General features: G+C 44.0%; 1 protein-coding gene across 3 annotated transcripts in view; it reads left to right on the top strand.

The window, feature by feature from the left end:
- Window positions 1–11,223: 11,223 nt before the first annotated feature.
- The window catches only part of LOC109906302 (beta-1,3-glucosyltransferase), a 132,918-nt gene continuing 132,169 nt past the window's right edge, over window positions 11,224–11,972 (top strand). Inside the window, exon 1 of one of the 3 annotated variants that reach the window (XM_031790362.1) lies at window positions 11,224–11,414. In XM_031790362.1, coding sequence (XP_031646222.1) covers window positions 11,252–11,414 — 163 coding nt within the window. In that variant the 5' untranslated portion in view covers window positions 11,224–11,251. The remainder of the gene's footprint in view (window positions 11,415–11,972) is intronic. The other 2 variants (XM_031790360.1, XM_020503949.2) reach the window with 2 other exon arrangements.

Raw genomic sequence — 11,972 nt, 5'->3', positions numbered from 1 at the left:
CCCTTCTCTATAAGCATGCTGAAAGTCTGTTGTTAATTTGTTTACAGAGAAATAGCATTGTATTTGGTCAAACACAATTTTTTCTAACAGTTTGCTAAGAGCTGGCAGCAAGTTTATAGGTCTGCTGTTAGAACCAGTAAAGGCCGCTTTACCACTCTTGGGTAGCGGAATTACTTTGTCCTCAGGCCTGGAGGGAAGCCAAAGACTTTCCTCTAGGCTCAGATTAAAAATATAACAGATAGGAGTGGCTATAGAGTCAGCTACCATCCTCAATAGCTTTCCATCTCAGTTGTCAATGCCAGGAGGTTTGTCATTATTGATCCTTAACAATAATATTTCCACCTTTCCCACACTAACTTTACAAAATTCTAACTAGCACTGCTTTACTTTCATTATTTGTTTTTTTTATGCATGAATATAATTGCTCACTGTTTGTCGTGGGAATTTCCTGCCAATGAAATGATCATAAAAATAATTGGCATAATGTCACGAATCCCGCCGAAGATGGTGCCTCTTCCTGTTCGGGCGACACTCGGCGGTCGTCGTTGCCAGCCTACTAGCTGCCACCGATCCCCTTTTCTGTTTCATTTAGTTGTGTCTGATTAGTTGCACCTGTTTTGTGTTTAGGTTGTGATTGTGGGCTATTTAAACCCAGCAGGCCTGCAGGCTTTTGTGCGGGCTTGTTTCTCTGTTCGTTTTGTGGATGTGATCTTTTCTGTTTGTGTCCTGTTTTTGGGCCGGTCATTGTGTGCGCCTGGTGTTTTGGTGTGACCTACTTTTCTCTGGAATAAATACAGTTGTCCTTTACCTTCTGCTCTCTGCGCCTGACTCCGCACCCACTACTCCTAGAAGTCTCTCTGCGCCTGACTCCGCACCCACTACTCCTAGAAGTCGTAACACATAATCAAATGGTTTTGTGATGAATAAGCCATCTGATTCGATGAAAGATGGAGTTGAATTTGTCTTTCTGCCCATAATTGAATTTAAAGTACTCCAAAGTTTTTTTCCATCATTCTTTATATCATTGATCTTGGCTTCATAGTAAAGTTTCTTCTTGTTTTTGTTGAGTTTAGTCACAATATTTCTCAATTTGCAGTAAGTCAGTCAGTCAGATGTCTAGACAGACTTATTAGCCACTCATTTTGCCCCATCTCTTTCAGCCATGCAGTTTTTCAATTCCTCATCAACCCATGGAGCATTAACAGTTCTAACAGTCAGTTTCTTAACAGGTGCATGTTTATCAATAATTGGAAGGAGCAATTTCATAAATTCATCAAGTGCAGTGTCTGGATGCTCCTCATTAATCACATCAGACCAACAAATATTTTTAACATCCACATAAGAGTCACAGTTAAATATTTTGTATGATCTCTTATACAGTATTTTGGGCCCAGCTGTTGGAACTTAGTATTTTCTGGATATAGCCACTATATTGTGATCACTGCATCCAAGGGGTACGGATACAGCTTTAGAACAAAGTTCTACAGCATTAGTAAAGATGTGATCGATACATGCGGATGATCTTGTTCAAATCAAATCAAATCAAATTTTATTTGTCACATACACATGGTTAGCAGATGTTAATGCGAGTGTAGCGAAATGCTTGTGCTTCTAGTTCCGACAATGCAGTAATAACCAACAAGTAATCTAACTAACAATTCCAAAACTACTGTCTTATACACAGTGTAAGGGGATAAAGAATATGTACATAAGGATATATGAATGAGTGATGGTACAAAGCAGCATAGGCAAGATACAGTAGATGGTATCGAGTACAGTATATACATATGAGATGAGTATGTAAACAAAGTGGCATAGTTAAAGTGGCTAGTGATACATGTATTACATAAGGATGCGGTCGATGATATAGAGTACAGTATATACGTATGCATATGAGATGAATAATGTAGGGTAAGTAACATTATATAAGGTAGCATTGTTTAAAGTGGCTAGTGATATATTTACATCATTTCCCATCAATTCCCATTATTAAAGTGGCTGGAGTTGAGTCAGTGTCAGTGTGTTGGCAGCAGCCACTCAATGTTAGTGGTGGCTGTTTAACAGTCTGATGGCCTTGAGATAGAAGCTGTTTTTCAGTCTCTCGGTCCCAGCTTTGATGCACCTGTACTGACCTCGCCTTCTGGATGATAGCGGGGTGAACAGGCAGTGGCTCGGGTGGTTGATGTCCTTGATGATCTTTCTTGCCTTCCTGTAACATCGGGTGGTGTAGGTGTCCTGGAGGGCAGGTAGTTTGCCCCCGGTGATGCGTTGTGCAGACCTCACTACCCTCTGGAGATCCTTACGGTTGTGGGCGGAGCAGTTGCCGTACCAGGCGGTGATACAGCCCGCCAGGATGCTCTCGATTGGTCATCTGTAGAAGTTTGTGAGTGCTTTTGGTGACAAGCCGAATTTCTTCAGCCTCCTGAGGTTGAAGAGGCGCTGCTGCGCCTTCTTCACGATGCTGTCTGTGTGAGTGGACCAATTCAGTTTGTCTGTGATGTGTATGCCGAGGAACTTAAAACTTGCTACCCTCTCCACTACTGTTCCATCGATGTGGATAGGGGGGTGTTCCCTCTGCTGTTTCCTGAAGTCCACAATCATCTCCTTAGTTTTGTTGACGTTGAGTGTGAGGTTATTTTCCTGACACCACACTCCGAGGGCCCTCACCTCCTCCCTGTAGGCCGTCTCGTCGTTGTTGGTAATCAAGCCTACCACTGTTGTGTCGTCCGCAAACTTGATGATTGAGTTGGAGGCGTGCGTGGCCACGCAGTCGTGGGTGAACAGGGAGTACAGGAGAGGGCTCAGAACGCACCCTTGTGGGGCCCCAGTGTTGAGGATCAGCGGGGTGGAGATGTTGTTGCCTACCCTCACCACCTGGGGGCGGCCCGTCAGGAAGTCCAGTACCCAGTTGCACAGGGCGGGGTCGAGACCCAGGGTCTCGAGCTTGATGACGAGCTTGGAGGGTACTATGGTGTTGAATGCCGAGCTGTAGTCGATGAACAGCATTCTCACATAGGTATTCCTCTTGTCCAGATGGGTTAGGGCAGTGTGCAGTGTGGTTGAGATTGCATCGTCTGTGGACCTATTTGGGCGGTAAGCAAATTGGAGTGTGTCTAGGGTGTCAGGTAGGGTGGAGGTGATATGGTCCTTGACTAGTCTCTCAAAGCACTTCATGATGACGGAAGTGAGTGCTCAGTAGTCATTTAGCTCAGTTACCTTAGCTTTCTTGGGAACAGGAACAATGGTGGCCCTCTTGAAGCATGCGGGAACAGCAGACTGGTATAGGGATTGATTGAATATGTCCGTAAACACACCGGCCAGCTGGTCTGCGCATGCTCTGAGGGCGCGGCTGGGGATGCCGTCTGGGCCTGCAGCCTTGCGAGGGTTAACACGTTTAAATGTCTTACTCACCTCGGCTGCAGTGAAGGAGAGTCCGCATGTTTTCATTGCAGGCCGTGTCAGTGTCAGTCCTCAAAGCGGGTAAAAAAGTTATTTAGTCTGCCTGGGAGCAAGACATCCTGGTCCGTGACTGGGCTGGATTTCTTCTTGTAGTCCGTGATTGACTGTAGACCCTGCCACATGCCTCTTGTGTCTGAGCCGTTGAATTGAGATTCTACTTTGTCTCTGTACTGACGCTTAGCTTGTTTGATAGCCTTGCGGAGGGAATAGCTGCACTGTTTGTATTCGGTCATGTTACCAGTCACCTTGCCCTGATTAAAAGCAGTAGTTCGCGCTTTCAGTTTCACTCGAATGCTGCCATCAATCCACGGTTTCTGGTTAGGGAATGTTTTAATCGTTGCTATGGGAACGACATCTTCAACGCACGTTCTAATGAACTCGCACACCGAATCAGCGTATTCGTCAATATTGTTATCTGATGCAATACGAAACATATCCCAGTCCACGTGATGGAAGCAGTCTTGGAGTGTGGAGTCAGCTTGGTCGGACCAGCGTTGGACAGACCTCAGCGTGGGAGCCTCTTGTTTTAGTTTCTGTCTGTAGGCAGGGATCAACAAAATGGAGTCGTGGTCAGCTTTTCCGAAAGGAGGGCGGGGCAGGGCCTTATATGCGTCGCGGAAGTTAGAGTAACAATGATCCAAACAAAGGTTTTTCCACCCCTGGTTGCGCAATCGATATGCTGATAAAATTTAGGGAGTCTTGTTTTCAGATTAGCCGTGTTAAAATCCCCAGCTACAATGAATGCAGCCTCCGGATAAATGGATTCCAGTGTTTGTCAACACCCTGGTAGGTTGATTAATGAACTGAACCAGATTACGTGCGTTGGTTACAGTGAGACGCTTCCTCTTGAGCGGACAGCTTGTTGAAAACCAGTCAATATTCAGGTCCCCAAAAAAGCAGACCTCTCTGTTTACATCACATATACTATCAAACATTTCACACATATTATTTAGACACGGACTGTTAGCACTTGGTGGCCTATAGCAACACCCCAAAAGAAAAGGCTTTTGATGTGCCAAGTGAACCTGCAACCACAACACTTCAATAACACTTGACATAAGATCTTCTCTAAGAATTACAGGGATATGGCTCTGAATATATACAGCACCCCCCCCCCCCTCCATAAGCATTTCTGTCTCTTCTATAAATGTTATATCCTTGCATTGCTACTGATGTATCATCAAACGAATTATCTAAGTGAGTCTCAGAAAGGGCTAATATTGTATATGAATGTTATCTGATGTTACATATTAATATGGGCAATTTTCAGCCCTTTTCTGTGTAGCTTATCAGAGATAGACATAATATTGAAAAGAGCAGACAAAGCAAGAGAAAAAAACATACATTCAGCAGTCCATTAATCAATTGGTGTGTGTGTGTGCTGCAGGGATGAGGCTACGAACCGATAGGCTTGGCTCTCTCATCCCTTCCGGGGTTCTGGAAGGGAGGGTGGACAATGAACCTGTCGTAGCGGATGTAAGCAATTTCTCCACACGCTCTGGCAGCTTTCATGGCTGGGATCAGTTCTTTCCTCTTCTGGTGCACAGAGGGAGAGCGTTGTATGCGTCTCTGTATGTGGAGTAAAGGTAGTCTAGATTTTTTCTCTCTCCTCTGGTTGCACATGTAACATGCTGGTAGAAATTAGGTAAAACGGATTTAAGTTTAAAGTCCCCGGCCACTAGGAGCGCCGCCTCTGGATGAGCATTTTCTTGTTTGCTTATGGCCTTTTACAGCTCGATGAGTGCAGTTTTACTGCCAGCATCAATTTGTGGTGGTAAATAGACAGCTATGAAAAATATAGATGAAAACTCTCTTGGTAAATAGTGTGGTCTACATCTTATCATGAGATACTCTACCTCAGGCGAGCAAAACCTTGAGACCTCCTTAATATTAGATTTTGTGCACCAGCTGTTATTTACAAACAGACACAGACTGCCACCCCTTGTCTTACCGGAGGCAGCTGTTCTAGCTTGCCGATGCACAAAAAAAAACAGCCAGCTGTATGTTATCTATGTCGTCGTTCAGCCACAACTCGGTGAAACATAAGATATTACCGTTTTTAATATCCTGTTGGTAGGATAGTCTTGATAGTAGCTCATCCATTTTATTATCCAATGATTGTGTAACGAGTGCGCTGAGAGTCGGGAAGCAAGTTCAGGGAGTGACTGTTTTAATATATAAAAGAAACAATGATGCTTCCCTTAGGTGAGGTGTTATTCTGTAATGAGTGAGCTGAGAGTCAGGAAGCAAGTTCGGGGAGTGTGTTTTAAGAAATAAAAGAAACGATGAACACAAACAGCGCACCGACATGAAAACAGAGTCAATGACACCTGAGGAAAGAACCAAGGAGAGTGACAGATATAGGGAAGATAATCAAGGAGGTGATGGAGTCACCAGGTGAGTGTCATGAGGCACAGGTGCGCAAGACGATGGTGACAGGTGTGCGGGACAATCAGCAGTCTGATGACCTAGAGGCTGGAGAGGGAGTATACGTGACAGTACCCCCTCCCCAACGCGCGGCTCTAGCCGCAGGACGCCGTCAAAGGTTACGAACCCGGGGATTAGGAGCAGACTGGTCAGCCCTGCTGATGCGCAATAACCTGTCACACCAGCTGAAGCACGGGAACCTGTTTAGTCAGTTGGGATGCGGGAACCTGACAGATTGGTTGAGGCAGGGGAGCCTGGCGATCCGACAGAGGCATGAAAGCCCGACGAGCCGGGTGAGGCAGGGGAGCATGGTGATCCTGACGAGCCGGCTAAGGCAGGGAAGCCTGGCAATCTGACAGATATAGGGAAGATAATCAAGGAGGTGATGGAGTCCAGGTGAGTGTCATGAGGCGCAGGTGCGCGAGACGATGGTGACAGGTGTGCGGGATAATCAGCAGCCTGATGACCTAGAGGCCGGAGAGGGAGTATACGTGACAGATTGCACTTTGGCTAATAGGATTGATGGTAGAGGTGGATTACCCACTCGCCGTCGGATACTTACAAGGCACACTGACCTACGTCCCCGATATCTCCGTCTCTTTGGGATTTGGGCCTTGTCTGGTGTCTGAAGTAAATCCTTTGCATCCGACTCGTTAAAGAAAATATCTTTGTCCAGTACGAGGTGAGTAATCGCTGTGCTGATATCCAGAATCTATTTTCGGGTGGCAGAAACATTACGTACAAAATAAGTTACAAATAATGCAAAAAACCACACACAATAGCACAAAACAGCAGCCATCAACTCTGGCGCCATCTCATATAAAAATGGAATCTCTCCACACCATGGCAAAATGGCTTCTGCTGAAGCACGGGAACCTGACCAGCCGTCTGAGGCCTGGGAGCCTGACGAACCTGCAGAGGAGTGGGAGCCTGACGAGCCGGCCGAGGCGTGGGAGCCTGACGAGCCTGCCGAAGGCGTAGGAGCCTGCCGAGCCAAACGAGTCTTGTGATCCTGACAAACCAGCTGAGGCATCTTCGGTAGACTCGGCAACGGACGCTTGACGGGGCAACCAGGTCTTGTAAACCTATCGAGCCACCTGATGCGTGGGAGCCTGACAAGCCAGCTGAGGCATGGGAGCCTTCCGAGCCGGCTGAGGCATAGGAGCCTGCCGAGCCAACTGAGGCATCCCTGGTTGCTCCGGTAGCGGCACCAGGATCTGAGGCATTATTCTGTAACATGTACGCTGGGAGTCGGGAAGCAAGTTCAGGGAGTGACTTTAAATAATAAATATCACAAGGAACAAAACATGAAACACGAGTAGCGTACAGACATAAAACAACGGAACAGCAACAATAATACCAAAGGAAAGAACCAAAGGGAGTGGTTGAGGTGATTGAGTCCAGGTGAGTCTGATGAGGCGCTGATGCACGTAATGATGGTGAAAGGTGTGTGTAATTGTAAGCACTCTAATGACCTCGAGAGCCGGAGAGGAAGAATACATGACAGTATTGCAAAATGAGTAGAACTGTATGAAATGTTTCATAAAACTGCAACCTTTTCTCTCCGCCCCATGGCAAAATATGTAGAAATGCAAGAACTGAACTTTAAGAAAAAATGTTTTCCAGCGAGGTGGTGGGCCCCCCAACCAAATCTCGCTTAGGGACCCCAAAAGGCTAGACCCGGCCCTGTTAGTAACGATCAACAATCAGATTTGTATTTTTTAGAAAAAGTCAAGGGGCGTGAATACTTTCTGAAGGCACTGTATGTTTTTGATTCCAATTCTAGCACACATGATTCAACTAATCAGTAAGCCCTTATGTGAAATGGCTGGGGAGCACCGAAATCCCTTTTGAGAAACACTAACTGTATCATCAAATATGCTGTGTACTACATGTAATTATGTTGTCTTAAAAGAGAGGGTGTCACACCAACTAGAAACAGTATACCTATTAGCGTCTGCCTCTTCTGCGTTGAATGTAGTGCTGACTTCCCTTTTGAAGAACTTGCTGATCTGTGTTTTCATGGAGGGGATTTACGTGTGTGGTTCCTCCGAAGATGTCTTCGAGCTACAACTGGGCCTTCTCCATCACTGCCACCAGAGGAATACACGCTCAGGATACAGCCCCTCGAACTTGGCCCTGTTCATCAGCCAATAGCGCAGAGTCATTCCAAAAAGGGTCAGGACCCTGGGTCATGTTCAGTTAGGGCACACTGTAACAAAACATTTTTGTTTTTGGATCAAACCTTGGATCATTGTTACTCTAACAAAACAACTATTAAAGTTCAAATAAAATTTTCTGTGTCACTCCATTTCAGTCCCTTTTCTCCCATTTTGTGCCTACTAAACATGACCTCATGGTGAGTTTTAGAGACTGTGTTGCCATGGCCACACCTGTTCATCAAGTCTTGACTGTGGAGACACAGTGTGGACATGTTCAGTTGGCACAAAACAGGTGAAAATGTTTTGCTACAGAGTGAAATTTGGTGAAATTACCTTAAATAATACTTTATTAACTTAAATAAAAAAAGTATCCTTTTCGCTTTCTGTTTCAAAACACTATCTAGTTCATCTTCCCACAGACATCCACATCATCCATAAATCACTCCATGTTTAGAAGGAAGTCTGTTGAAATGCTGCTCATCAACAGTGTTGGGAGGTAGTGAGCTACATGTAGTTCAACTGGCAATTGAACTACATTTTGCAGTAGCTTGGTGGTAGTTGAACCTGATTCAAATCTTGGTAGTGTGAACTCTGCACAGAAATGATCTTCCAGCAACTAGTCAGTCTCTGCCTCCCAGGTAAGGGGGAAAATCTGTGGATAAAAATACAGTTAGTGTTATAATGCTTAACAGAAATTAACAAACATGTTTTCCTTGAAATGGAAGTTCATTATTTTACAACTTAATGTTAGATCGGTCCTCACCCTGAAAGTAGTTTATAGACCAGGAGAAACTGTAATCCATGGTTCGGTTTTCTTTAATAGGTCAATACAAACTTCAGCTAACTTTGGCCAGCAGCAAACCACCCTGCGGTCCCTGGATGGGACACCAGATGCTCCTGGACGTGGTGTTGGAGGGCCAGTAGGTGGCACTCTTTCTTCTGATCTAAAATAAATATTCCAATGCCCCAGGGCAGTGATTAGGGACATTGCCCTGTGTAGGGTGCTGTCTTTTGGATGGGATGTTAAACAGGTGTCCTGACTATCTGTGGTCAATTAAAGATTCCATGGCACTTACAGTATCATAAGAGTAGGGGTGTTAACTCTTGTGTCCTGGCTAAATTACCAATCTGGCCCTCATACCGTCATGGTCAGCTAATCATCCCAGCCTCCAGTTGGCTCATTCATCCCTGTAACTATTCCCCAGGTTGTTGCTGTAAATTAAACTATGTTCTCAGTCAATTTACATGGTAAAATAAGGGTTAAATAACATTTTTGCCACCACCATTTAAAAAATATATATAAGTGGGGGAGGTATGCGGTACCTGTAAAAAAAAGGGCAAATCAACACAATTATTTGGTTTTACGTTTAAAAAAACAACCTGGTACTGCATGTCATCATCCCTTCCATTGATTTTACATCAGATTTTATGTTATATAGTGTGTACATATAGGCTAGCACAGTTAGGAGTTTAAGTTAGACATATTAGCATACCTTACCTGGCTAAAGCCATGTTTCACTTGACTTGTCCATACCTTTAACTTGCCCTGCTGAACAGGCAGACAGTTGGAGAGCTGAATGTCCCACGTCAACAAAGACCACTATCTTGGATTTTACATTGGCTGATGGGAGGTCCTCTTTGTACAGTATATGCCATAATTCAAAGCAACTAGAGGGAGACAGAAGACAGAGGAATATTAATGGTTCCTTGTACAGTATAATTAATTGAGCACTTTGCCAGAGGAGAAGGATCAATTTCCCATGATACCTGCTGTGGTGTCATTGATCAGTCGGAGGCAGTTGAGACCGGCATTAAACGTGCAGAAATAAATATATTTCACTGTGTTAATAATTTCAATATGTTTGTCCCATTACAAACAACACGAAAACAGGTGATTGGTTAAAGCATTCTATAGTACAATCACTTTCAAGGCCTCTAAAGAATATATAGACGAGTTCACAGCATGTAACCTTCATTATCATTGGGACCTGAACAATTAATCTAGATCAGGGCTATTCAATACGGTCCTCGAGGGCCAAAACACATCTGTTTTTCATTCTTGTCTTATAATCAGTGACTGATTTAGACCTGTGTTTGTGTGTCCAGCAGAGAACCACATTGTAAATGTGTCAATAGCCAAAATTATTACCAGATTTGTGGCTGCTACCCACAAGTATGTTTTTGGATCTAAATGATACAACAGCACTGTAGGGAGGAAAGTAATGCAGATAGTAACTCAAAAACATGTACATTGCAGCTGAAATCTCATCCATTTGTTTTTTATACATTCTGTTAATTTTTGGAGGGGTGAGTACTAGGCCTAAACACAACATCCAATAAACAATTAACTAATTACAAAAGTCCCGATAGTCTCATTCCAACAGTATTAGGAAATCTCATTACAGTTAACATCTCATGCGTAAAAAGTAGGGAGAAAGAAAACAGGGACCATATTTCAGAGTTGGGTTGTGTGAGGCTACGCTTTAAATACAATTTCATGACGACTAAGTTTCTCATAAGTGTTTTTTAAAGACCTCATCATTGGCAGTGTATAAGATAAAACAAAAATAATCCTAGTCATGGTTGCACAAAAAAACTGTGCAAACCAAGCTCCCAAATATTGAAATGAGTCCCTCCTATAGCTGGGCTTGGTGAGTCTGGCCTGTGTTGGCTAGCCTGTGTTGGGGTGGTGTAGTCCTGTGTGGCTCAGTGGGTCGAGTAGCAGTGCTAGCCATGACAGGATTGTAAATGCGATTCACACGTGGGATCAGTAAGTTGTTTCTGATAAGAGTGTCTGCTAAATGACTAAAATGTTGGCTAGCTTGTTAATGGGGTCATGTTTGCTGGGAATCTGATTGAAGCCTAAATATTTCAAATGGATTCAATGATTATCCTTTACTGTAGACGTAATGACTGTAGCTACCGAAATCTATTGTATAGAATGTTATAATAAAATAGGCCTAATGAAGCAAGTTTGTTTAGCCTACGTTGCAAAGCTATTTGTGCAGGCTGGTTAAATATAGACAAATAAAGATAGGATAACTGCAAAATGCTGTGTGAATTATTTTTTATTTGATAAGTACAATTGAGCCAACCAGGAAAGACACGGGGTGTGTTATTGTAGCCTAGTAAGCACGACTTTTAACAGTGCAGCATTTGGCCACAAGAGCGCGCCTGAGCCACATTAGTGGCGGGCGGTGAACATGCCAAAATCTCCTTTCTCTTGTCACAAAAAAGCATTCCATTCCAAACACTGTCAAAGCCACACCGAAGGCTGTCAGCATCTCTTTCTGTCTCGCACGATGATCCCTGAAAAGCCAGATGTCGTACACACCGTTGCTTTTTATTTACTTTTTCTGTCGTTCGGTAAGTATTGGTTGACTTACCGTTCTATTTGAAGCTATGCGCATTTTACTCGTGCTTTATGTGGCTGCTTTAAGCAGGGAGTAGAGCAAGCTAAGAATATGCGTTGTTGGGAAGCCGTGTTGCATATTGGAAGAGTTAACTTTAGCTAGCCAAGTAGCTAGCCTAGAGATGACTGGACATTGCAAAGATTTGAATCTGGTTAGAAACTCCTAATTGGATTGGCTGCACATTCGTTCACGACCGTTTGTGTTACATTGTGTCTTTAGTTCTTTGAATTGCCTAAACGCATGTTTTTACTAGGATATAACCTAGACTCTGTGGAAGCTAGCGACTGTATTTTGAGTATAGTTTAAACTTCTTGACCAGTGGCATATTCATTACGCCGAATAATGTTGCAAAACGTTTCTTAAACGGAACCAAAGGAAACGGGGAGAGACCGAATGATTTGTCCAATAGAAACTTTCGTTTTGGCTCTGTTTCCGTTTGGTTCTTATACGGTAAACGGTTTCCGAAATAAATATGCCCCAGTGTTTTGCAGGCTGCTGCACGCGCAGCTTG

This window comes from Oncorhynchus kisutch, linkage group LG15 (genome assembly GCF_002021735.2).
Source record: "Oncorhynchus kisutch isolate 150728-3 linkage group LG15, Okis_V2, whole genome shotgun sequence".
Classification (NCBI taxonomy): domain Eukaryota; kingdom Metazoa; phylum Chordata; class Actinopteri; order Salmoniformes; family Salmonidae; genus Oncorhynchus; species Oncorhynchus kisutch.
The sequence above is the reverse complement of the archived record's forward strand: the minus strand, read 5'-3'. Positions and strand labels throughout refer to the sequence as shown.